This window comes from Vicia villosa, unplaced genomic scaffold, assembly GCF_029867415.1.
Source record: "Vicia villosa cultivar HV-30 ecotype Madison, WI unplaced genomic scaffold, Vvil1.0 ctg.004743F_1_1, whole genome shotgun sequence".
In the NCBI taxonomy this organism is placed as follows: domain Eukaryota; kingdom Viridiplantae; phylum Streptophyta; class Magnoliopsida; order Fabales; family Fabaceae; genus Vicia; species Vicia villosa.
Window position 1 is genome coordinate 119,494 of NW_026706503.1, and position 26,382 is coordinate 145,875.

General features: G+C 31.9%; 1 protein-coding gene across 1 annotated transcript; it reads left to right on the plus strand.

The window, feature by feature from the left end:
- Positions 1–272: 272 nt before the first annotated feature.
- LOC131642270 (lysine histidine transporter 1-like) lies at positions 273–3,828 on the plus strand. Its single transcript, XM_058912547.1, has 7 exons — positions 273–379; positions 590–747; positions 2,160–2,940; positions 3,014–3,119; positions 3,235–3,326; positions 3,428–3,496; positions 3,588–3,828. Exons 1-7 carry the CDS (start codon positions 317–319, stop codon positions 3,684–3,686), a joined length of 1,368 nt encoding a protein of 455 aa, XP_058768530.1. The 5' UTR covers positions 273–316; the 3' UTR covers positions 3,687–3,828.
- Positions 3,829–26,382: the final 22,554 nt, after the last annotated feature.

A 26,382-nucleotide genomic window follows, 5' to 3' on the forward strand; every position in this document is an offset into this window, starting at 1 on the left:
TTATCTTTTTTTTTTTTTTCAAATCCTCCCTACTTTTACTCTTAAAATTCAACATACTCATGATAATCACTTAGGAAGCTGCTTACATGTTTCGCAACAAAGTTTTAACTGGCATAAATGCATAATAATAATGACGTTTACTTATAATATAGGACGTGACAAAAATCGCCGGCTTGAAGGGTCTAATACGTCAACACTTGGACGGACTTTTCTTGAGAGTCATTTTCAGAAGCACTTATATGCATCTACTATCTACTATATCATATCATCTTTCAACACTTGCTCTCTTTCTCACAAACAACTTAAACTATACACTATGGAAAATGAAAAACCAATTGCTTCCTCACAGCCTGAAAAGGTTTCTTTCTCTGAAGCAGAGGTAAACTTCGTACATATTTTCTCGAACCAAGTAAATATTTTTTTTTTAAATTTATTGATTAATGAATGTATCTGGTCTAAATAAAAAAAAATATTTATTTATAAATAAGGTCGAAAGTTGTACATGTTATTCTGAAAAAAAAAAAGTGCATGTTTGAGTCCGTGCTTCATAGTTGAATTTCTTATATGCTTTTTCTTCTTTTTCTAACAGATAGATAAAAGAACAGCTGAGCAAAAAGCTATTGATGATTGGCTTCCCATAACTTCTTCAAGGAATGCAAAATGGTGGTACGCAGCTTTTCACAATGTCACTGCAATGGTTGGAGCTGGTGTATTGAGCCTTCCATCTGCCATGGCAAATCTTGGATGGTATATATATGCTGACTCCTCTATCATATCAAATTCAAATCACCTAACAATATGACTCATTAACCTCCAATTTATAAGTTCTTATGACGCAACAAAATGATATCCGAAAGGTGCTTATACCTTTTACTTTTATGGTTATTCATCGTTTTTGTGATAAAGAACCTTCTTTTACAAATATTATTTCATTTATTAGAAAAAAAGGATGACCATCAATATTTTTTAATTATAATAATAGTCTAGTCTTCCATTTTATCTTAATTACTCAATCAGTCTATATTTTTATTAAAATGTTAAATATGTTCTTGGTCCTTATAAAATTATAAAATTTTGTTTTTGGTCCCTATTAAAAAAATGACATATTTTGATCCCACAAAATTATTATGCACGTAGTTTTAGTCTTGTTAAACTAATAAGTATTTTTGATTGATTATTTTAGAGACATGTTTGGAACATTATGAAAAGTTCCTCGAAAAAAAACTCAAAATTTAATGTATAAGTCGAGGTTTACATTACTTAAAAAATTCATACTTAATTCTTCTTATGTAAAAAAATTATATAATTTGGTAAAGAAATATATTATAGTATTTTAAACACTTATGAATAAAATTATTCAAAAATTTGAAAGTTTAAAGGTAATTAAATAGTTTTCAAAATTTTAAAAAATAACAGGAGTAAAACTGCATGCATAAAAATTTATAGGGACTGGAATTTGTCATTTTTTTAATAAGGACTAAAAATGAAATTTGAAATATTTATAGGGATAAAAAACATACGTAATCCTATTTTAAACTATAACAATTTTGGTTTCTCTTATATATATATATATATATATATATATATATATATATATATATATATATATATATATATATATATATATATATATATATATATATATATATATATATATATATATATATATATATATATATATATATATACACACACACACACACACACACACAGAAATTGTGACTTGTACTTTTTAATAGTCATTTCTTGAACATTATAAGTAGGTAGGAGTGTTCATAAAACTCCTAATCGAAACAAACCAAACAAAAAATTGTTAAAATGCAATTGATTTGAATGTGTTTAGACCATTATTTAACAAAATTGCGTAGTTTGGTTTAGTTTGCAGTTTGCGTTTTGCAAACCAAATTAAATTGAATCTCATATGTTACTATCTCAACTTCTTTTAACCCACATCCAATCTAAAACTAAACCTCTATTATGTCATAGTCTTATTATTACAAACGGTTTTCTCTTCTTCGAACTAAGAAATGAAATGTTTCTTTGTTGTATCGTGCGATGGGTAGCCTAGTTTTAGTCTAAATAATGATTTTGTAATTGGGTGATACCTGATGGATATTGGGAATGATTGTTTGCTTATGTTTTACAATGTTAAACTGCAGGGGTCCAGGTGTGGTGATTCTGATCTTATCATGGATAATAACTCTATACACTCTATGGCAAATGGTTGAGATGCATGAAATGGTCCCTGGAAAAAGATTTGACAGATACCATGAATTAGGACAAGAAGCATTTGGAGAAAAGCTTGGACTTTGGATTGTGGTGCCACAACAATTGATATGTGAAGTTGGTGTGGACATTGTTTACATGGTCACAGGAGGAAAATCACTAGAAAAAATTCATGATCTGGTGTGTAAAAAAAATTGCAGATCAATGAAAACTACTTACTTCATCATGATATTCGCATCTGTTCATTTTGTTCTTGCCCATCTACCGAATTTCAACTCCATTGCTGGTATCTCCTTGGCTGCGGCGATCATGTCTTTAAGTTACTCAACAATTGCATGGGTGGCTTCATTGAAAAAGGGAGTTCAACAAGATGTGGCATATGGCTACAAAGCCACTACTTCGCCCGGAACAGTTTTCAACTTCTTTAGTGCTTTAGGCGACGTTGCATTTGCGTATGCCGGACACAACGTGGTATTGGAGATTCAAGCAACACTCCCTTCCACACCGGAGAAACCATCTAAGGGTCCAATGTGGCGAGGAGTTTTATTAGCTTATATTGTTGTAGCTTTGTGCTATTTCCCCGTTGCTCTTATCGGGTATTGGATGTTTGGCAATGCTGTTGCTGATAATATTCTTATTTCTCTTAATAAACCAACTTGGCTTATTGTCGCTGCTAATATGTTTGTTGTCATTCATGTTATAGGAAGCTATCAGGTAAGTACCATTCAAATTTTCATATGATTCGTTGCTCACTGCAATGCCTGAATTTTATCTTTCTTTTTTATAGTTGTATGCAATGCCTGTTTTTGACATGATTGAGACCCTAATGGTAAAAAAACTGCGCTTCAAGCCAACCCGACTTCTAAGATTTCTTGTTCGTAATGTTTATGTTGGTGAGCACATTATTGAAAATCATTTTTCTATATTAGTAATATGGTTGGATGAATTGTCTTTCCCAATTTTTATATTATTTGTTGTGCTCTCGTTATAATAATTATTGTGATTCAGCATTCACAATGTTTGTTGGCATTACCTTCCCCTTCTTTGGTGCTCTTCTTGGATTTTTTGGAGGATTTGCATTTGCTCCGACAACATACTTTGTAAGTCTGAAAAATTATTATTATTATTTTTTGGTTTCTAATAAATTTGGTGTATGATTGCATATAATAATAATAATACTTGACATAATGTTATTGTATAGCTTCCCTGTATTATGTGGCTTGCTATTTACAAACCAAAGAAGTTTAGCTTGTCTTGGTTCACCAACTGGGTAAGTTCAATTTTATTTGAATAGATTTTGAAGTTGAAATTTGAAAAATTTATTATAGCTTATATAATTGGGCTACATTAATTGTTTTCAGATCTGCATTATACTTGGCCTCCTTTTGATGATTCTGTCACCAATAGGTGCATTAAGACAAATCATACTTAATGCCAAGTCCTATGGTTTCTACACTTGAATTCTTGTTGTCTAATACTTATTCTATAGTACTTTCATATATGGAACATAATAAATTTCAATTTTAGACTCACCTTTGTCATATCCTACATTTTACTTTTACATTTTTGTGGCTATTTTTCTGCACTAATAAGCATGTTGTGAATGATTCAAAACAAAATATCACTAATTCTCATTAGATAATAACCAAATTATTTCATGCAATTTAATTCCTTTCACATCTTTGCAATCATTATTTCTTTAAAGAATGAATGAGTTTAAGAATATAACTCACATAAGTTATGTATGATTTTCATCAATCCTCCAACTTGTGATAAAGTCATGAAACATAAATCAAACGCAATGCAAACCATAGTCAATCAATGAAGGGTTAAACAAAAACAGTTAATAGAAGAGTATTTAAAATGATAACCAAAATCAAACATACATGATGGCAACACCAAGACAAGTTGAATCTCCATGGTTTGTAGATTACTAGCCATGATGCATGGTAGCTGAAAATTAGATTGAAAATTGAATAAGTAATTGAATTGGTTTTATCATAACAATTTTTACTATATCAAAATTCACTAAGACTTTTAAAAGTATGTTGTTTAATTGTAAATCCTCAAAATAAAAATTTCAAAATAGAAAAAAAAGGTAAGGGTTATAAATATGTTTAATTGTAATTTTTGTCACTCTATTTTTATTTTTATTTTTGGTTTTGGTCATTCTATTATAAAATTTAAATTTTTAGTCTTTTTTAGATTTTAATCCCTTTCTAATTTGATATCAAATTCTAATGACATTGGAGCGTAATGAGGTGTAATTGCCACATATACAAAATTTAAATTCATAGTCCTTAAATTGATAAATTCTTATATACTTCCCTTAAAATGTTCTACTGTATACCTTAAAATGTTTATTATATCATTATCATCGGTAATAATTTAGTAATAACTAGATATATGACCTGTGCGTTGTATGAGATTGGCTTGAATCTTTATCGTAAATATTATTTTAAATATTAAGTATATTTTAGTAAATATAATTACATATAATTTATAATAATAATAATAATAATAATAATAATAATAATAATAATAATAAAAAATCTTATGAATTTATACTATAATTTTTTTTTTTTTGAAATTTTATAAATCAAAAGTTACAACATAAAAATCAGTAACATTCAAAATTCATAGATACATATATAGACTTGAGGATTTTGTCATATATATCATGAAAATTAAAAAAAATTTATTTGGCATTTTTTTATAAATATTTTGTAGTTACATATTGAATTGTATAAAATATTATATATATATATATATATATATATATATATATATATATATATATATATATATATATATATATATATATATATATATATATATATATATATATATATATATATATATATATATTCGGCTATTGCATAATTGGTGGCTGGATATCATATTATTATTATTATTATTATTATTATTATATATTTATTAATAATCCTAACATAATTGATTCCTCCTTGTGTATCAAAAAGAGGCACATTAGAGAATTCCCTATAACTATCGACAATCGTAGCATAATAAAAAACTTGAGAATACCAAACAATATCAGTACTAGTAAAAGACATAAGCTTTTGAGACCATCTCAAATACTCTTTGTTTTCTTAGAAAGTCGGAGACTAAGGCAAGTGAGAAATAAACTACTTGTACAACAAAGACGCACAACACGTTTAGAAGTCCTGAGATGATTGGAATGGTAAGTGTCGCCTAACAAGGTTAGGACAAGGTTCCCATCAAGAAAATCCGGATAGCGTTAACATCAACAAAGTTGTCAATATTAGGGAATAAAACCATGCTATAGATGAGTAAGGCAAGAATAGCCTCAAAAGTTTCCATACTACCAGCACTTGCAAAATAAGTAGCTTTATCCATTAAGAATTTAGCAGTAAATGCTTTAATACCCCATTTGACAATGAGGTTAGCCTTTATATCAGATTTCTTCAAATGAAGAGCACCAACAAGTACTTGAGGCTTAAGAATTTCTTCCAAACAACTGAACGAAATCTTATCAGAAACAGACACACCAACAAAGTATGCATACTCTTCCAAGGTGGATAACAGCTGATAATCCGAAAATATAAAACACTAGTAAACAGAATCATAGAATTGAACTAAGGTACTAAGAAGTCTGTCTTCAACTCTAATAGTTAGAATATAAAGAAGTATTCCATAGCGCTTTCTGAAATCCTCATTCTTAGTCATCAAAGATACCAACTCTCTCAATTCTTTTAGATCACGATCCTTGAAACTTGACTTATGGGTATTCCTCCTTCCAGTTTCCATAATCTCTAAACTTGCGATGTTTGCAAAGATAAACTCTAAGTTCCTTGAAACTCAAATGAAAAAGTTTTTTTCATGAATGCATGGATGCATGAATGCAACAATCATAGTAAAAATCACACACAAGGTTCAAAGGTTCAACGTCACGAGCATGGAGCCAAGGGTAGTAACGAACCACAAGGTATGTACTAGGGATAATCACTTGTAAAACAAGGTTCTACACAGTTCCCTGAGTCATAGATCCGTCTCCCGGATATTATCGACTTAAACAATTAACTTTTCAGCCAATAATATTCTCAAGAGAAACTATCGCGTAACAACTAAATTAAGTCTACACCCAAATAGTCTCCACACTACATATTAATAAGGCCAAGATGGGTAAAGGGGTTCTAAGGTACTCAACTTCTCAGACTATCAGGTCAAATGTAATAATGTTTTCACAATTGATTTGTTCAGCACTATCGCCTTCAAAGAGGCCTATACTGAGTCGGGGATCTCAAGTCAGCTTATTAAGGATTAACTCCACATAAGACAAACATGACTATACCACCATCCTTTCTTAATGCGCATTCAAGTACGGGTATAGGACTTATCTCATCATAGAAAAATCCCCAATAAAAAAATCAAACAAACTGCCAAAGCACACAACAACAAATAACAATAATAATATATACAGATAAACAAAAAGTAGGCTTAACCCAATTAGGGACTACTCCCCGGTAGAGTCATCAATCAGTTGTGGCAAAAAAATTAGAGATTTAAGCTATTGATTAACTTCACTCACAAATTGAATTGATGTTTGACCTCTAAAGCAAAGTTGTAAAGGACATTGAAAGTGGAATTTGGCTCAAAGAAGCGCCCATAATGGTTGAAAATTGAGAAAGTTATGGTACTTGGACCAAATGTTATGCCTTACTCGATTTTAGGTCAACCATACATGTACCAACTTGAGATTTCTTGAGGTATCTTGCATTCCAAGGCTCAATGATGAACAAATAAACACCAAATGAATGAAACCCGAACGTCCCTTGATTAATCTTGATGATTACTTGAGAAATAAATGAAAATGACATGAAAATAAACCATGAACCATATTTGAATCAACTTTGAAAGTATGCATCAACCTTGACCTTATGTTGATCAAATGAAGTTGAATGAAGCTTGTCATGAGTTTGGCCTAAGATTATAGGTCATTCCTTGAAGAAAAGTCCATTTGATCAAGAGTTGACTACAACTTTGACTTTGGGGAGCAAAACCCTAATTTGGAAACCGTGCTTGATCTTTGAGAAAACAATAACCATAAACCAAGTTGCTTTGAGTTTTTAACCAAATTTGAACATGAAACAAGACCCTTTAGGAATTAGACACTCTTTTGCTCTTTGATTGCCAACCCTATCTTGGACAATAAGATAAAGAAAACAACAAACAAACATATTTTTGTATTTTGAATAAAGGTTAGCAAAGTTAGATGATGAAATATAAGCTAAATAAAGATGCAAAAAGAAACACAATGATGCTTGGTAATCTCCCACAATAGGTAAACCCTAGGGTTAAAAGGATGGGAGAGTGCCATGCTTGTGATCTTGGTTGAATGCAAATTAATGATAAGTGAAATATTAGGGGTAAAAATTAGGGTATGAAAGTAATTACCTATGTTGGAGTAAGCCCTAATAGCCAATCCTTATTAGCTTAATATGTTTTCGTATCATGACCCTGACATATATTGTTTGTTAATATATATACTTATTAGGCATTATATTTATTATGTTATTTGTTTATGACATAATAAAGTCCTTGGAATAATTAGTCTATTAATGACCTATTAAATGTGACTTAATCGTGAGACCTCATTAAACATAAGAACGTTATTCTTAAAGTATCCATAGTCAAGCTTTACTGTCAAATAGGACAACAGTAATGCATAGAGACTATTATGTGAGTAGACTGATGATCGTATCTCACGGGTCATGGTATGAGATATCAAGTCTTCACATGGGTATAAATATTATGAGTAATGTTTATACTGGATTGACCCACCATGAGAATACTACATAGTTTGTTATGTAAGTGTCATAAGTTATTCTCACAGTGATAGTGGTGTATACCATCCTTCGATCTGAAACCACTATGGACCCTAGATGTGGAGTCAAGTACTTTATTACCAATCAAACATTGTCCGCAACAGGATGACCATAAAGATGGTTGATGGGTACTTTACAAATCATGCTGAGGGACATGAGTGACCTAGATGGGATTTGTCCCTCCTACATATACGGGAGTAATATCTGTGGGCCCCTAGATAGAGTATGACTGGAAAATGCATGGTCGTGCTCAAATAAGTCGTTATCAGATTTTGGACATATTTGTTGTTATCAAGTATACTCGGGATCAAGGAATAAAATATTGAACTATACAACGGTGACACACTCTATGCCTTGTGCTCAATATAGATATAAGGGCAAAAGGGTAATTGTACACATAATCATTATCACATAAATGTTATGTCAGATCACACGACATTCTCGTCACTTGGGTAGCAGTGATGTGTTGCTAGATACCGCTCATTGTTTATAATATTAAATAGGTGATTTAATATTATTGTCAATGTTACGAGAACCTACAGGGTCACACACATATGGTGCTTATAGTGGAATGAATGATTACATTAAATATGATTTAATTTAATTATGTGTTAATAGTATTTAAATGATTCAATATATTAACACATATAATTTAACTAAATATGATTTAATTAAATAAATAAGAATTGACATGTGATTAAATTAAATATGATTTAATTTAATTAATATTGATTTAATTTAATTAAAAAAGTTTGATTAAATATAAATAATATTTATTTAATTAATATAGTTTAATTAAATAAGGTTGGACTTATTTTGGAAAAGCCTAAAATAAGAGCATTAGGGTTTTAGAAGCTCTCTATAAATAGAGGAGCTCTTTACCCTACCAAAGTAAATTGTCAATTTCTCAGAGAAAGAACGGCTAACACCGCCTTCCACTTTGCACCCGCGTGAACTATGTAGAGACGTCAGTATCTTCCGCTGTTCGTGATCAAATGATAAAGCACGCTTCAAGAGGTAATTCTTGAATTCTTATTGATATTTGATTTGTGATTAATGATTTAATCAAGATCCGTTCATCGGATTAGATTCGTTCATTGAGATTATTCCGCTAAGAGGAACAAAAATTTGAAAAACCCCTATTAAAATCCCAAAAGTGGTATCAGAGCTTCGGTTTTGATTAAATCGTTAATTCGTATATAATTTAATGTGACAATAGTTATATTTTGATATAATTATAATCATATGTTTAATTTGATTAAAATGTTTTAGTCTCATGAAATTGAATTCGAATCAATTTGATCGGCTAATTTGGTTGAGTTTTGCATTCGCCGTGAATTAATTGGTTTGTAACGAAGTACACCAAAACTAGGAGATTTGGTGTATCTTGTATGCGTGGTGGTAATATACAGAACGTATTATCGCATTTGAAAACCATATTCAAGTAATTGTTCCACGTTTTCATATGTTTTAATATGAATATCCTATGCTACTAATGTATTGTCATTTTGTAACTGTGCTGAGCTTTTGTTGTCGTCGTAAATGGCTAATGTTATTGACGCAAATGAGTTCAAGAGGGAGCTTTTATAAACCAATTGGATTGGATGCTTAAAGAGGTGGTTTATCTCTTCCTATCAAAATTAAGGCAACCAGATTATAGCTACATGCCCTTTTGACAAAGGTTAGAGTTTATTTATTACTAGACGTGCGAACATGTACTATTGAATTACTATTTATGATAAATGACATAAAATTAAAATGGACATGCACTTTTGATGTAAAAATTTTTACACGATCTTCTAATAAAAAACAACTAATTTGTCAAATCATCCAAATTATATATATATATATATATATATATATATATATATATATATATATATATATATATATATATATATATATATATATATATATATATATATATATATATATATATATATATATATATATATATTGTAAATTAACTTATTGAAATGATATTAAGGTAGTTTTCCCTCTCCACCACTTGATTTTACTGTGAGTATACAGAGTTAATTTTTTTATTTTAATTATAAATACATAATTATATGAAATATTATTATTATTATTTTAAAAAATGGCAGCTAAACATTATATTGAAGGATAGAAAAACACTTAGAAATGGGGAATTTGAATAAGTGTAGCTTTAAAACTTGTAAGATAAAAACTATTTGCACAATGATTTTTATCCTGGTTCGTTGTTAACTAAACTACTCCAGTCCGCCCCCTTGGAGTGATTTACCTCACCTGAGGATTTAATCCACTAATCACACTTGATTACAATGGTTTTCCACTTAGCCAACTGCTAAGTCTTCTAGAGTATCCTGATCACAACCTGACCACTCTAGGAACAAACTGCTTAGACAACTTCTAAGACTTGCTAGAGTATACTGATCAACAACCTGATCACTCTAGAACTTACAAATTAATGTAAACAAATTCTTTTAAGAGTTACAATGCTTCTTAAAAAGCTATTATCACAACTGTGATTTTCTCTTAAGTTTAAGCTTAAATCTCACTAAGATATTACAACAGCAATGTAGTGAGCTTGATGATGAAGTTTGAGAGCTTTTGATTTGAACAGCGTTTCTGCAAGTTGGTTCAGAGTTTGTAATTCGTTAACCTTTGCTTCTCATCAGAACTTCATATTTATAGGCACTTGAGAAGATGACCGTTGGGAGCATTTAATGCTCTGCGTATTCCGTACAGCATTGCATTTAATGTTTCACTCTTTTGTCAACTACCTCGAGCCTTGTTTCCGCTGTGTCTACTGACGTTGCCTTTAATAGCTTCTAACGTTCCTTTTGTCAGTCAGCGTAGCCTGCCAGTCTAGTACTTGCTTCTGATCTGATGTTTGTGTAAACAACGTTTGAATGTCATCAGAGTCAAACAGCTTGGTGCAGAGCATCTTCTTGTCTTCTGACCTTGAAGTGCTTCTGAGCGTGATACCATGAGAACTTCAATGCTTCTGCTTCTGATCTCAAGTTCTTCTGATGCTTCCATAGACCCATGTTCTGATTCTGCTTGACCATCTTCTGATGTCTTGCCAGACCATGTTCTGATGTTGCATGCTGAACCTTCTGAGTCAGTGCTTCTTGCGCTGATTTTGTGCATACTCTTTATATAATTCCTGAAACGGAAATTGCATAGTATTAGAGTACCACATTATCTCATACAAAATTCATATACTTGTTATCATCAAAACTAAGAATATTGATCAGAACAAATCTTGTTCTAACAATCTCCCCCTTTTTGATGATGACAAAAACATACATAAATGATATGAATTTGCGATCAGAATATCAGACGGCTAAAGACAATTACACAGCTATAGCATAAGCATATAGACAATGTGTGAATATGTCTCCCCCTGAGATTAGCAATCTCCCCCTGAGATAAATAATCTCCCCCTGAAATAAATACTAGAAGAATTTTATAAATAAAAGACTTCCCTGAGTATTTCAGTAGAGACTTTCACATATGCTTTGATCTTCAGAACATTCGCAGCTTCTAATTCTTGCTTCCATAGGACAGCTTCGGAACTTGAATTTCCTAGATCTTCAGAATATTCATAGCTTCTGATTCTTGCTTCCATTGGACAACTTCAGAGCTTGAATTTCTTCTTGAGTCATTGCATGCTAGATTGTATCAGAACATTGTTGAATGTACCAGAGCATCATCAGAGCATCTCTACATCCTGAAATGTTACAGAACAAACTAAACGACAAAAGTCAGCATGAATGAATCAGAACATAGAATATGTTTCAGAACATATAATATGTATCAGAGCACACACAAAAACTGTTTTAGAGCATATTTTGTAACTAAAAAACATGCATCAGAACATGTAAAGAATAAGAATGAAAGTATATTCTATCATCAGAATATCAGAACATTCTTCCTTCTTGCTTCTGATTCTTGAAGCTTTATAACACTCAGCTTGCTTAAATTTCCATGAGCTTGATTCTTTATAGAATTGCTTTTCCTCATGTCTTTGCTTCTCATGTTGAGCTTTAAAGAGGATCTTCAATTCCTGCAAAACAACACTCAAAGACATAGAACTTTGCAAGTTCTGTTAGAAATGTGGAGCCTTTCTCCCAGCAACTGATAAAATAAATCAGATCATTTATCACATTTTCTCCCCCTTTTTGTCATAACATCAAAAACATAAAAGATTCAGATGAAAAACAAGACAAACACATAGAAGAAAAAGGATAATTTTCATTAAGCAATGAGAAAAGGTTCAGAAGTACAAGAGGAAGGGCAAGGGAAGATGCAAAGAAAACACAGATGCAGCACAACAAAAGAAAACAATCTAAGACTCAATCTAAGATGACCCTAGCTTTGACATGATCTTGGCCAGCATATCATGAATCCAATTGTTGCTCTCATTCTGCCTCTCCATGAAAGCACGAAACTCAGCGTTGATCGATCTCTGCTCATCCTGGTTCTTCTGAATGACTTCCAAAGTCCTTGCAAGACGAGAAGGTTCATCAGAAGAAGCTTCACAACTTCTTTCCAGAGGGATGGCATTCTGATCCGTAGCTTCCATAGTCAGATCATTTGCAGGATTTTCCTCAACAGGAATGGTTTCAGCAACATGATCTTCAGCATCTGCTTCTTCCATAGAAGCATCTCCATACTCTGCAGCAGGAACCTCAGAATCTCTATTCTCAAGAGCCTGAAGAATGGCAGCAAGATTCCTAGGAGCAGAAGGACCTTCAACTTCTGGTGGGTCAACAACTTCTGGAATGACCAAGCTTGGGTCTTCCTCAGAAGGGTTTTCCCTCAGAAATTCAAAGAGAGTCCTGAAGTCTCCGAGCAGAACAGGATATTGAGGTCTCCAGACCACAATCTCCCTGCAAGGGTTAGCTTCCATTTCAGCAGCAATTCTTGCTTCTTCCAGCTCATCCACAAATCTCTTCTCCTCAACAGCAACCCTGTTTCTGAGGGGATGAAAGTAGATACCATTATCACCCTCCAGAAGGTAACCACCATAACCAGGGGCAACAGCCACTAGTCTCTTCTGTACTCCCATAGCTCCTACTTGAAAATCCTGGCGAAAGCTTCTCTAGAGGTTTCTTGTAGAAACATCATCAAGACCATTGAGGAAAGCATCTCTCAAGAGGTCCAGCCTACTGATCACTTCACTTATGAACAACTCCAGACAAATGATAGGTTCAGGTTCAGGAGGGTTGAAGGTGAATTTGTAGTCTGGGTAGAAAAGGCAGTAAGGGTTGGATTTTCTGGTAGTTAGGGGATGGGATAGAGAAGGTGGAGGTGCGGTGGTTGAGGAAGATGGGATATCCGTGATTGGAGTAGGTGAAGAAGGAATAATTATAATGGGTGTTGATGAGGATGGCTTGTCAGAAGGAGTTGGAGGAAGAATATTTAGTGGTGTAGGGTTTAAGATAGGAGTAGAAAGAGAAGGTGAGAGAGGATTTGGTATAGTGAAGGTGTTTTGTGGTTCAGAAGGAGGTGGTTGGGTAGAAGATTGAGGTACAAAAGGAGGTGTATAAACATGCCTGGAGACAATTGCAGAAGGAGCATTTGCAGATCTGGGAGTACGAAAGGAATCTCTAATTTTCTTCTGCTGATATTCTGGAGTGTTCACCTTGTCAGGATCATAGGTGATCCTCTGCTTCTTGGCTTGCTTGGTCTCATCTTCTTGAGCCTTTCTTTTTAGCCTAGCCTGTTGTTTCTTCTGATCCTTCCTCTGAAGATCAGCTTTTGACAGAAGCACTCTACCACAGATCCACGCAGGATCAACTTCAGATTATTTCCTAACAGAATCTTCCAAGTGGTGCTTGACAGCCTTGTGAAGTTCTAAATGAAACAAAGTGGCAAAACCTTCAACAGGAACTCTCCTTGACAGAATATCTGGAAAGCTTGTACCAACAGAAGATACCGTCTGGATGAGATCAAGTCTGAACAAATCCACACCGTTGAAGACGGGACCTTGAACAACTCCAAGAAATTGGGACGCTCCAAGGGTCCTGATAGAATCCAGTAAATTACTTTCAGTCAGAATGTCAGATATCATTCTGGCGAAAGGAATAGTGTTCCTTGGAATATGAGGATACTTTGCCCTTTCTTCTTCTCTTGACTCAACAATAGAAGTCTTCAGATTCTCAAACAGAATGTGAGAGAAGTTGAGTTCTATCTTTCTGCCAATGCAGAAGAGAGTATACTTGTGATCAGGACTGATGTAGGCAGAGGAGGAGAATAGCTTCTTCCTGTGGTGAAGAGAACCCAGAATAATCTCAGCCCACACTTGATAAAACGACCTTAAAGTACCGGTTTTATGAGATTCAGTTCCGAAAGCAAGAGAGATTTGTTGTTCAACCTGATACCAGTTAACCCTTCCAGGTTAATTGTAATATAAATTATAAAAATTAATGACAAATTTATTTGACAGTTTTTCTTTAAAAAAATATTTAAGTATATGATAAATAAGTATTGTCTAATGTGAGACTCTTAGGGTCTGTTTGATTCAAATGAGAGGGAGGGGAGGGGAGGGGAGGGATTTTAATGGAGGGAAGGGAGGGGGAGGGGAGGGAATGGATTTTTTGTAATTATATATATGTTTGGTTCAAACGAGGGGAGGGGAGGGGAAGGGAGGGAAGGGATTTCGTTTAAAAATATGTTTGGTTCACGAGGGGAGGGGAGGGATTTTAATAATAATTTACAATTTTATCCTTGTAATTTTATATAAGTGATATGATATTCAATTGTAAAAATTACATAAATATTTTCTTGGAAATAATATTTTAATAACTGAGTGATTAAAAAGTTATAACTTATTGCATAATATTAAAAAAATTGAGTACACTTGATTCGTATTATAACTTTCGACACAAAATAAACTATGTGTTGATAACAACTTTTGAATACGTAAAATAAATTATAATAAAAAACAAAAAATTATAGTAGTTATAAGTTTTATTAAATAAAAAATAAAAAATAATTTGAAGGTGAAGAATAATTATAATAAGTTGATGGAAGCAATAAAGAAAAAATCACCAAAAAGAAAAGTACGAACGTGAAAGAAAATAATATTTTTAAAATAATAAAATAAAATTGAAGATATTTTAGTAAATATATTAATTTAATTAATATTAAAACTCAGATCCCCTCCCCTCCGAATCCCCCGATTCGGAGGAACGCAAAAAGTGTCATTTGGAGAGATTTTGCTCCTCTCCTCCCCCCTTCTAAAAATTGAACCAAATACATTTCATTTTAAATATTCCCTCCTCTCCCCTCGCTCTACCTCGAACCAAACACACCCTTGAGATACCCTCTCACAAATATCACAAATATCACAAATAGTAAAATTCGTGACCACACCTGAAATACAGACACATGAAATCAAAACTATTATGACACAATGTAATTGTTTATGTTATACTAACGGAAATCAAAATCAAAATGGCAAACATTCTTGGCTGGTAATGAATGCCAGTATTGATCATATTCATTAAAACACTTTAAACATTATATTATCTTATTTTCCACCCTAAGCATGTACTATGAAATGAAAATCGAAAAAAATGGTTTACCAAATTAAACAAGACCTTAGGTTTTTTGCTTTAGCTGTTGTTTCACAACATTACTCTATTTTCAGTATTATTGAAAATTGAAGAAAATTTAATCATTCTAATATATATAAGTTACATTTAAAAAAAATAGAGTGGTATAAAATATTACAAAAATTTTGAAGTTGAATATAGAATTGTATAAAATACAGAATTATATAAAATATTATTATTATTATTATTATTATTATTATTATTATTATTTTAAAAAGTGGAGCTAAACATTATATTATTGTTATTGCTACTAATTTATAAAATAGAAAAAGTATTTTAAAAGTTTATAATATTTAATGATTTAATGATAATGAGTTATAAAGGTAGTAAATTTATTTAAACAATGTTAATTGTGATATAAATTATAAATTGTATAAAATAACGAATTGCATAAAATATAATAATAATCATAATTTTATTTTTAATAATGGTAGTTGAATATTATATTATTATTATTATTATTATTATTATTATTATTATTATTACTAATAGTACTGATTTATAAAATATAAAAAGTAATTTAAAATTTTATAGTATTTAATGATAATATAATTTATAAAATTTTAGCTACATTTTAGAAAAATATAAAATATTGAGTTGTATAAAATATTAAAAATAATTGGAAACTGAATATAGAATTGTATAAAATATTTTATTATTATTATTATAATTATTTTTAATATTGATATATGAATATTATATTATTTCTTTTATTATTAATTTATGAAATAAAAAAAGTATTTTAAAAGTTTATAATATCAATGATAATAGGAGTTATATATATATATATATATATATATATATATATATATATATATATATATATATATATATATATATATATATATATATATATATATATATATATATATATATATATATATATATATATATATATATATATATATATATATATATATATATATATATATATATATATATATATATATATATATATATTAAGATTAATATATTTTCAAAATAAGTATTTAAAATTTTAGGATTCATTATTTTAATTATAGTTATAATTATAATTAATGTATTTATTATTATTATCATTAATTTTAACCATTAGATTGAGAAGAATCAATGGTTAAGATGTGGAGTAAGTGTTAATAACTTAATCTTGGAGTAAATATATCCCTCCTCATATATATATATATATATATATATATATATATATATATATATATATATATATATATATATATATATATATATATATATATATAAAATTTACATTTGAAAAAAAATTGAGTTGTATAAAATATTACGAAAAGTCGGAAGCTGAAAATAGAATTGTATAAAATAAAAATTATATAAAATATTATTATTATTATTTTAAAAAGTGGCAGCTAAACATTATATTAATATTATTGTTACTAATTTATAAAATAGAAAAGTATTTTAAAAGTTTATAATATTTAATGATAATGAGTTATAAAGTAAGTAATTTTATTTAAAGAATGTTAATTGTGATATAAATTATAAATTGTATAAAATAACGAATTGTATAAAATATAATAATAATGAAAAATTTATTTTTAATAATGGTAGTTGAATATTATATTATTATTATTTGTACTAATTTATAAAATATAAAAGGCAATTTAAAATTTTATAATATTTAATGATAATATAAGTTATAAAATTTTAGCTACATTTTAGAAAAATAAAAAATATTGAGTTGTATAAAATATTAAAAATAATTGAAAACTGAATATAGAATTGTATAAAATATTTATTATTATTATTATTATTATTATTATTATTATTATTAATATTGATATATGAATATTATATTATTTCTAGATGCATGTGCTATAATTGCCTCAATGAATATTTACTAAATGATGAATATACAAATAACTCAATTTGTACCCGTATTTTCATAAAATGATATGGAAAAGAATCTGCTATGTGGATGATATAAATATTATTGGAACTTCTGAAGAACTTCCAAAAGCTATAAATTGCTTAAATAAAGAGTTTGAGATGAAGGACCTAGAAAAGACAAAATATGTCTAGGTCTGCAAATTGAGCATTTGGACAAAGGAATATTTGTACATCAAGAAGGCTATATAGAAAAGTGTTGAAATGCTTCTATATGGACAATTGTCACATGTTGCCTACTCCAATATGGTTGTTAGACCATTAGATGTGGAGAAATATCTTTTCAAACCTCGAGAAAAGAATGAAAAATTGCCTGGTCCTGAAGCACCATATCTCAATGGAATTTGAGCACTAATGCACCTTGCTAATTGTAACATCTTGATATATTATTTGCAGTCAATCTATAAGTAAGATAAAATTATTCACCTACACGAAGATATTAGAAAGATGTCAAACATATACTTCGTTATCTTAGAGATGCAGGTTACTTGTCAGATCCTCACAATGGTAGATCAGAAACAGGTTATTTGTTTACATGTGATGGTACAACCATTTCATGGAGATGTATAAAACAAATCATGACAACAACATCATAAAATCCTGCATAAATATTAGCACTACATGAAGTCACTTCGAAGAAGACATTTTAAGCAACTTTTACAAATAATATCGTCTCACATGTAAATGTCTGCATGAGGGGGAGACATACATATGTTTTGCACTCTTTTTTCCTTCACCATGGTTTTGTCCCATTAGATTTTCCTGGTAAGGTTTTTAACGAGGCAATTCACATTCAAAGGATATTGTACTCTTTTTCCTTCACTAGAATTTTTTCCACTGGGTTTTTTCTAGTAAGGTTTTAACGAGGCATATCCTCAATGGACATCCAAGGGGGAGTGTTATGAATAAATATTAAAGTGGATGTCCATCCTTATTCTTCTTTTTCATTTTCCTATTCCCCATTAATATATGTAACTTTCCATCTCACTTGGATCCTATAAATAAGACCCACATTGTGATGTAAATGATACTTTTGGAAGAAGATAATACAATATTGCTTTCTCTCTTCTGTTTCTCTCATTCATGTATCATTCATCTCTATATTTACTTGGTGAATTTCATAACAATAAAGGAGTTATAATGATGTTATTACAAAATTTATGAACTATATATTCATATCACAGTATAAATAAAATGTTATGCTTGAATAACAATTGTATAAGTTGAAAACAGGTTTCAGAGAGTTGTCGTTTCTAGTACAAAGCTCAAATATATGATTTGGATCATTTTACTAATTCTTTGGAAGAATATTATGTTTCTTGTATTGCAGATCCCATTGATCTCATTCATGATGATAATGGGTTAATCTAGCAAGTTCAGAATACTAGATCTCACTAGCGATCCATATATATATATATATATATATATATATATATATATATATATATATATATATATATATATATATATATATATATATATATACTTTGACATTTCAATTTATTTTGATAGAAGATCGAAAGTTAAAATTGGAAGAGGTGTATACTAACAACATAGAAAAGAGTTCCTTATACCCTAATAAAGTATCATGCTTTGATGATGCTTGACACACACAATGGACAGATAAATGTTAAATTACTGTCTGACTGGCTTTAGTGCTAGTGAAATATTGTTGGAGTAAGCCATAATAGCCAATCCTTATTAGCTTAATATGTTTTTGTATCATGACCTTGACATATAATGTTTTTTAATATATATACTTATTAGGCATTGTATTTATTATGTTATTTGTATATGACATAATAAAGTCCTTAGAATAATTAGTCTATTAATGACCTATTAAGTGTGACTGAATTGTGAGACCTCATTAAACATAAAGACGTTATTCTTAAAGTATCCATAGTCAAGTTTTATTATCAAATAGGACAACAGTAATGCATAGAGACTATTATGTGAGTAGACTGATGACTGTATCTCATGGGTCATGAATATGAGATATCAAGTCTTCACATAGGTATAAATATTATGAGTAATGTTTATACTGGATGTACCCACCATGAGATTACTACATAGTTTGTTATGTAAGTGTCATAAGTTATTCTCATATTGATAGTGGTGTATACCACCCTTCGACCTGAAACCACTATGGACCCTAGATGTGGAGTGTGGTGTCGTTTTCTTTTACCTCCCCGTTTCACTTGGGAGGACGGCACGCTAAACCCTTCACGCGAAATTTGGAAGGAGAATGCGCCCGTGGTGGGATGAATTTTATTTCAGTTCTTCCTACGATATCACACGAACTTTCTTATTTGTCCTACGAGTAGGAAAGGGGAAAAAAGATCTCAACTAAACCCTAGGAGTTTGCTAAGTGTGGGGATTTCACCTAGACTAGAAATTCTGGAGTCCGGGAGGTCGGTTATACATAGGGAAGTGTTTAAACACCCTACATATCTGTAGTACTCTACAGGAACCTTCTCTGTGTCATTGTGATTGTGTTTGCTGCTAATGATTGGGAAAGTTTCTCCTTTGTGTTAGGAGAAGGAATTGAATTGATTTGAAAAGACAGACAGACAGACAAACTGACTATTTTTGGTGTTTTATTAGCTCGCTGAGATTCCTTGTGAACCTCATGCCTACATATCCCTAGTGGAAGTCAGAGCTTAATGTAGTTCGGGGAACTAACTAGGGAAATTAATGTTTTTGGTGCCTTGCTTGAAGCTCAAGGTTGAAGCTTTGAATTAAATCTCTGTTTACAGTAAAGAGACATGAAATTATCTCTACAGAGAGGTATTTGTACTATTCTACCACAAACATTTAAAGGAGTGACAGAATAACTGAATTCATTTCATTCAAGAGGGGGACCTTACTTGTGTGTGCAAGTATGCCAGTCAGATGCCTCTTAAATGAAAGAAAGATGCTCGTCCAAATTAGGGAAAGTGTACAAGTCTGGGGATGTGCCAGAGCATGTCTTTCAGAGTCCTAAATGGGAGACTTTGATTGAAATTGAAATTGAAATGTTTGTTTGTTTGAATGTGGTAGAGTAGTAAAAATATCTCTCTATAGAGATAAGCTATGTCTATCTACTGTATGAAAGATTTGACTTTAGCTGGCTTGTATGAGGCCCAAGCTTGAGGCTTTTTGATTGATTAATTAATATTATTTGACTCTGGGAGATGACTCCACTGGGAATTAATTACAGGGTATTTTTGTGTTCTGTACAAAGCCCAGAATTGAGGCTGACTCTACTTAGGGAGACTCTATTTATGTGCCTTGTACAAAGCCCAAGGTTGTGGCTAACTGTTGAGGATAATTGAATTTTTTATACTATGAATGACTCTATTTTATGTGCCTTGTACAAAGCCCAAGGTTGTGGCTGAATGCTGAGAAAATTGGGTTTTTTATACTATGACTCTAGTTAGGGAAAACATTATTTTCTGCCTTGTACAAAGCCCAAGGTTGTGGCGGACTCTTAAATGAATTAAGTATGGATGACTATATGGGGAAAGATCCTAAGTGTTAGAAATCTTTGACACATGAAAATATGGTTTATCTGCCTTGTACAAAGCCCAAGGTTGTGGCTACTGAGTGATGAAAAACTCACTGGGGAGACTCTATTATCTGCCTTATACAATGCCCAAGGTTGAGGCTGACTCTTGACAGGGGAGTTTTATTGTTTGGGTGCCTTGTATGAAGCCCAAGGTTGAGGCTTAACTGTTTTTGTTGGTTTTGACTCTATTGAGGAGATTTTATCTATTAAAAGACTGTTTTTTGATGGAAGCTAACCCTTTCCAGGGATTTGACTCAGCTGGTGAATTTGTCTGTTAAAAGACTGACTTTATCATGTTTTTTGGAGGCTGACCCTTTCCAGGGGTTTTGACTCTTTTGGGGAAATTATCTCCTAAGAGAAATGAATCTTTATTTTTTTGACATTTAATAATTGACTTTGGAGGCTAACCCTTTCCAGGGGTTTTAACTTTTTAGAATGAAGGAATGTGTGGAAGCTAACCCTTTCCAGGGATTTTGTGATTGAAATATGGATTGATTTTAAATTGACTTTGGAGGCTAACCCTTTCCAGGGAAATTGGATTTGAAGGATTGGTTTTAATTGACTTTGGAGGCTAACCCTTTCCAGGGAAATTTATGATTGAAAAGTGGATGGCAGAAAGATTATCTAGTGGAGACTCTTTGTTTAAAGCCCAAGATGAAGGCTGACTCAATGCTGAGGATGACCAAAACACAGATCCTAGACTCTGCTAAGGAAGATTGATGAAGATAAGGGTGACAGAGACTGTCCATGTCTCTCATTCCAAAAATGTACTCAATGTGAAATTGAGACAAACTTAGCTTGTTTAAAGTCTGGTTTAAATTGGAAGAAACTCACCAGGGTAGGCTAAAAGGTGACTAAAGACCTGTTCCTATGTTTATAAGAAACCTGATGGGTCCTTGTATACAAGCTCAAGAGGAAGCTGGAAATGCTTTTAAGAAGCCTGTGGGTCCTTGTACAAAGCCCAAGAGGAGGCTAATCGAGGGTCCTTGTTATAGCACAAGAGAAAGCTTATGTAGTTTTGAACTTATTTTGGCTCTAAGCAAATGGGTAAGAGGTTTCACCGGGAATAATTCCTCTTTGGGTGGATGTGTCCTATTTATTTTTGGATTCTAAGGTTTTTGCCAAGATGTTTCACCGGGAATAATTCATCTTGGGGGTTTGAACTACAGATCTCTAATTAGGAAAGAGCCTTCACCGGGAAGACATTCTCAATCCTAGGTCATATTCCTATAATATATATATAGTTTAACTGTCCTAAATTTTATACTCAAACGTAGTTCTAAACTAATATATGCACAGTTTATATTTGACAGTAATTTAAATAAAGACTGTAAATTGAAAGCTTGTAAAGCCTAACCTGGATGGAGTGGAGGCCATTGAAGAAGTATGTACAGAGCCTCAACAGTGTTTTTGTTGATAACAGTTGAATATATATATGATAAACAGTTAATGGTTTTTTTGAAAAACAGAAGAAGTGAAGATGGACAAAGGTCACATAGGTATCTGAAGAGTTTCACCGGGAATAATGCCCTTCAAATACCAGAAGAATGTTTTTGAAAACAGAAAGAAGATTTTGAAAATACAGTTTTGAAAACAAGCTAAGAAGAGAAGGTTTTTTGGGACTTACACTCTATTAGAGGCCCAGTACTTTACAGTACTGGTTATAACAGAAATTTGAAAATGATTTGGAATGATATGAGGTTTTGTTGTTTGAAAACCTTAACCATTTGATTTAATCAGAGATTGAAAACAGTTTTGTAGATTGACAAAAGTCAACTTAATTAAGGCAAAGATGAAATCTATACCTAATTAAGACCTAAATAAATAGGGTTTTTATCATAACATTATTCACAAAGTAATTAGGTTAAAACAAAATGAATATATATATTTTAAAGTATTTAAGAAAACATTTAAAACATACTATTTTAAACCTAATTAAAATACATGAAATAAATAATATTTTTATGATTTTTTTGATTATTTATAAAATATATATATTAATCAACAAGTGTTTAAAAAATGAAGTCAAAATGAATTAATTTGATAAGTTAAATAATTGGTTAAAGTTGTGAAGGAATTAAGTTAGAAAAGTGATAAAAAAATAGGTTTTGGTCCTAGCAAGGCTTGAACTCACGCCCTTATAGCCACACACTCAAAACAACACCACTGAGCCAAACGCCAGTTGGTGACTATAACACGCGCGCATTTGGTTTTGTTTTAAAACAAGTTAGAAAAATCTGAAAAAAATAAAAGGATGAAAAAGTCTGGGGCGAGGGGGATTCGAACCCCAGACTTGTGGCATGATGATACTAAGGGCGCATGTGTGGCCACTAGGGCAAGTTGTTTAGTCGTTAATAAAACGCATACCATTCAAAATAAAATAAAACCTGCCCTGAGATTTCAAATTTGCGCGCCCCCACCATCTTCGTCTTCAACCTCAAGCTCTCCATTTTTGGATTTATGAACTCACTTGTTTCTCAACCATTTGTCATGATGTAAACACGAAACTTGCTCTAATTTCACTCACGATTCTAAATATGTAACTAACATGAACTATCATTAACTACATCTAACTAATTTATCAGAAATCGTGAAGAACCCTAAAATTTCAAAATCAAATTAAATGACTATGCTGAAAGATAAATGGATGATGATAGAGGGTTTTCAATCCTCTGATGATGCTGAACAAGATAGAATCGAGCTATTTCACAAAAGGTACTTAAATTAGAGAGGTGAAGTTCAGAAACTTACCTCTGAAAATGGAGATCGTGAGGATGATTGAGAGCACCTGGGTTTGAATGAATGATCTCAATAGCTTCCCTGAGACTCAATGATGCTAACTGGATGCTTATTGTAGCCTGAATCCTTCTGAATTGTTCTATGGACCTCCCTCGATTTGAGCTTCAAGTGGACATGGAGGTTGTTGAATCCTGAGTTAGAGATGAGCTGCAGCCATCTGGTTAGCTTCACTATGACCTGAGGAGTGTGTCTGGATGATTGGCTTGCCTTGAAACCTTCTGAATCAATCCATGGACCTCCAACTGCAAGTGCTCCAAAGTGAGAGCAACAATGGTGTTCCTCCACCTACAGAAGTGATCCAGGTGCTTGGATCACCTCAAATGACCCCCCTTGAGATGTTAGAATGCTCACTTCCCAAAGATAAGCTTTGGTTTGAAGAAATCGATTCTTCTTGCCAAAGAACTTTGAAAAACAATGAACAAGAGGAGAGAAGGAGAAAGCAAGTAATATGGTTGCTTTGGTGTGTTTTTGAATGAGGAATGCATCTGTATTTATAGGCAAATGGATCAGTATAGCTGCAGAGGAGTGAGCTTCCTTAGTGAAGTTGATTTGCTTTCTTAGCCATGAAGGAATTTTGCAAATATCTCTTATGCAATGATGAGAATTTTGATTCCATTTGATCAATCCCCTAGCCCTCGATTTTGCTTGATCTTAGGGGACAATTCTGAGCCAGAAATGAGCTCTAATTGGTTGGTGAGAAGATTCCTTGGGTGATTCATCAATTTGCCATAAATTCACAAATGTAATCATTACATAATCACATGTTCTTGTTTTTTAGAATCTTCTTCAATCCTTATGGCATGGTGAAAATGAATGCATGGCATGGTTTCAGATGTGTTATGGGTCGTGTAGCATCCATAAGAGAGGTTATTTGCACAAAATTTGCAAAGTCCAAAAGTGTCCATGACCTATAATTTTACTTCATGAGGCCAACTTTGAACAAGCATAACTCCTAGCTCAAATTGAATTTGGAGAAGGTTGAACACAATTTGGAAAGCCCTAAACATCTACTTCAAATCATTAGTTTATGTCTTCTTCAGAATCTTTTAGGAAATTTGTGAAAAATGAGCCTAAAGTTGGATGAAAACTAGGTTAAAACACTTAGAAAAATTTCTAAGTGTTTATGACCTAAACTTCAAAATTTCCAAAACTTCATAAATGGTTGATCTTTTGAAAAAAGTTCCTTTGTAAGATGTTGTTTTATTTTGCAAGATCTACAACTTTCATGTTGGAAGTTTTTTGAGTTGTGTAGGTGAAATTTTGAGATCTCACCATGCCTTCAAAAACCCTAATTCCCGACTTTTCGCTCCTTGATGAATTTCTTTGAATTTCTTTGGCCAAATGACTTTGACATCCATATATTGATGATATTGATCTTTAAAAGTCATTTTTTGACCAAAAACCTTAAAAGTCAATGATGATCCTTCACAGTCGACTTTTTCCTGACAAAGTGAATTTTTGGGCTTTTGTGTAGAAATAAGATCTTCTCCACAAATGGATGATATAAATGGATTATATGGAGGTATTAGAGATCCTTGAATCATGTCTTGAGTTTTGGATTCATGCCCTGATCAGAAGTCAACTATCTTGGTGAATTAGGTCAAAACCCTAATTTGTCGACCATGTGAAAGTAATGACTGTAGACTTTGAATTGAAGTGTGATGTCCAGTAGACCTTGTAATATGAGTTATTTGAAGATGATTGATGTCTTTGAATGACCCTCTGAGGTTTTTTAGGGTTTCCCAAATGTGATCCCTGATTTCAGTCCTTGATAGGCTCAGAACCCTAGTCTGGCAACCTGAGTAAACCTGTACTCATATGACTGGATGTCTAATCAATCATAGATGAGAAAAGTGAAGTCTTTGAGCCTCATGATTGTATTAGGGACTATTCCTTGTATTGATTGATCCTTTGCCTGAGCTTTCTTGTCTTTGAGCGTCCTCGATTAGGTACCAGATGGAGAAATGACTGCTCTGGGTACTTGTCTTGACCTGATGAAAAATCCTGAAGATATGTCATCTCAGGGGGTCAAAAATTAGGGTATGACAGATGCCCCTATTTAAGTTTCTTTCATCTGGAGGGAGAGAGATTGAGATCTCGATCTCTCCTGCGTAAAAGAGACTTAAATATCAAAGAATGCCCGAATTTTGGGCGCTCCTGAGATGTTGTAATCGATAAAATCTTTGCATGATTTGATCCTGTAGTCGCGCTTGGCGGGGGATGAGGAGACAAACTCCTGTAGAAATACTTGATGTGGATTCTGGAGAATGGATGGCAATGTAGGATGCGCAATCCATCTTCTTCAACTAAGTGTTGATACTTAGAAAAAGGTAAACAACCTCCTCTCGTTCCGGATGTCCAAATCTCGAAATTGGTCTTAGTTGCGTTTGGACAATATCTCAGATAAAGAGAAAATCTCCAAAGGTCTGTTTCCTCATCA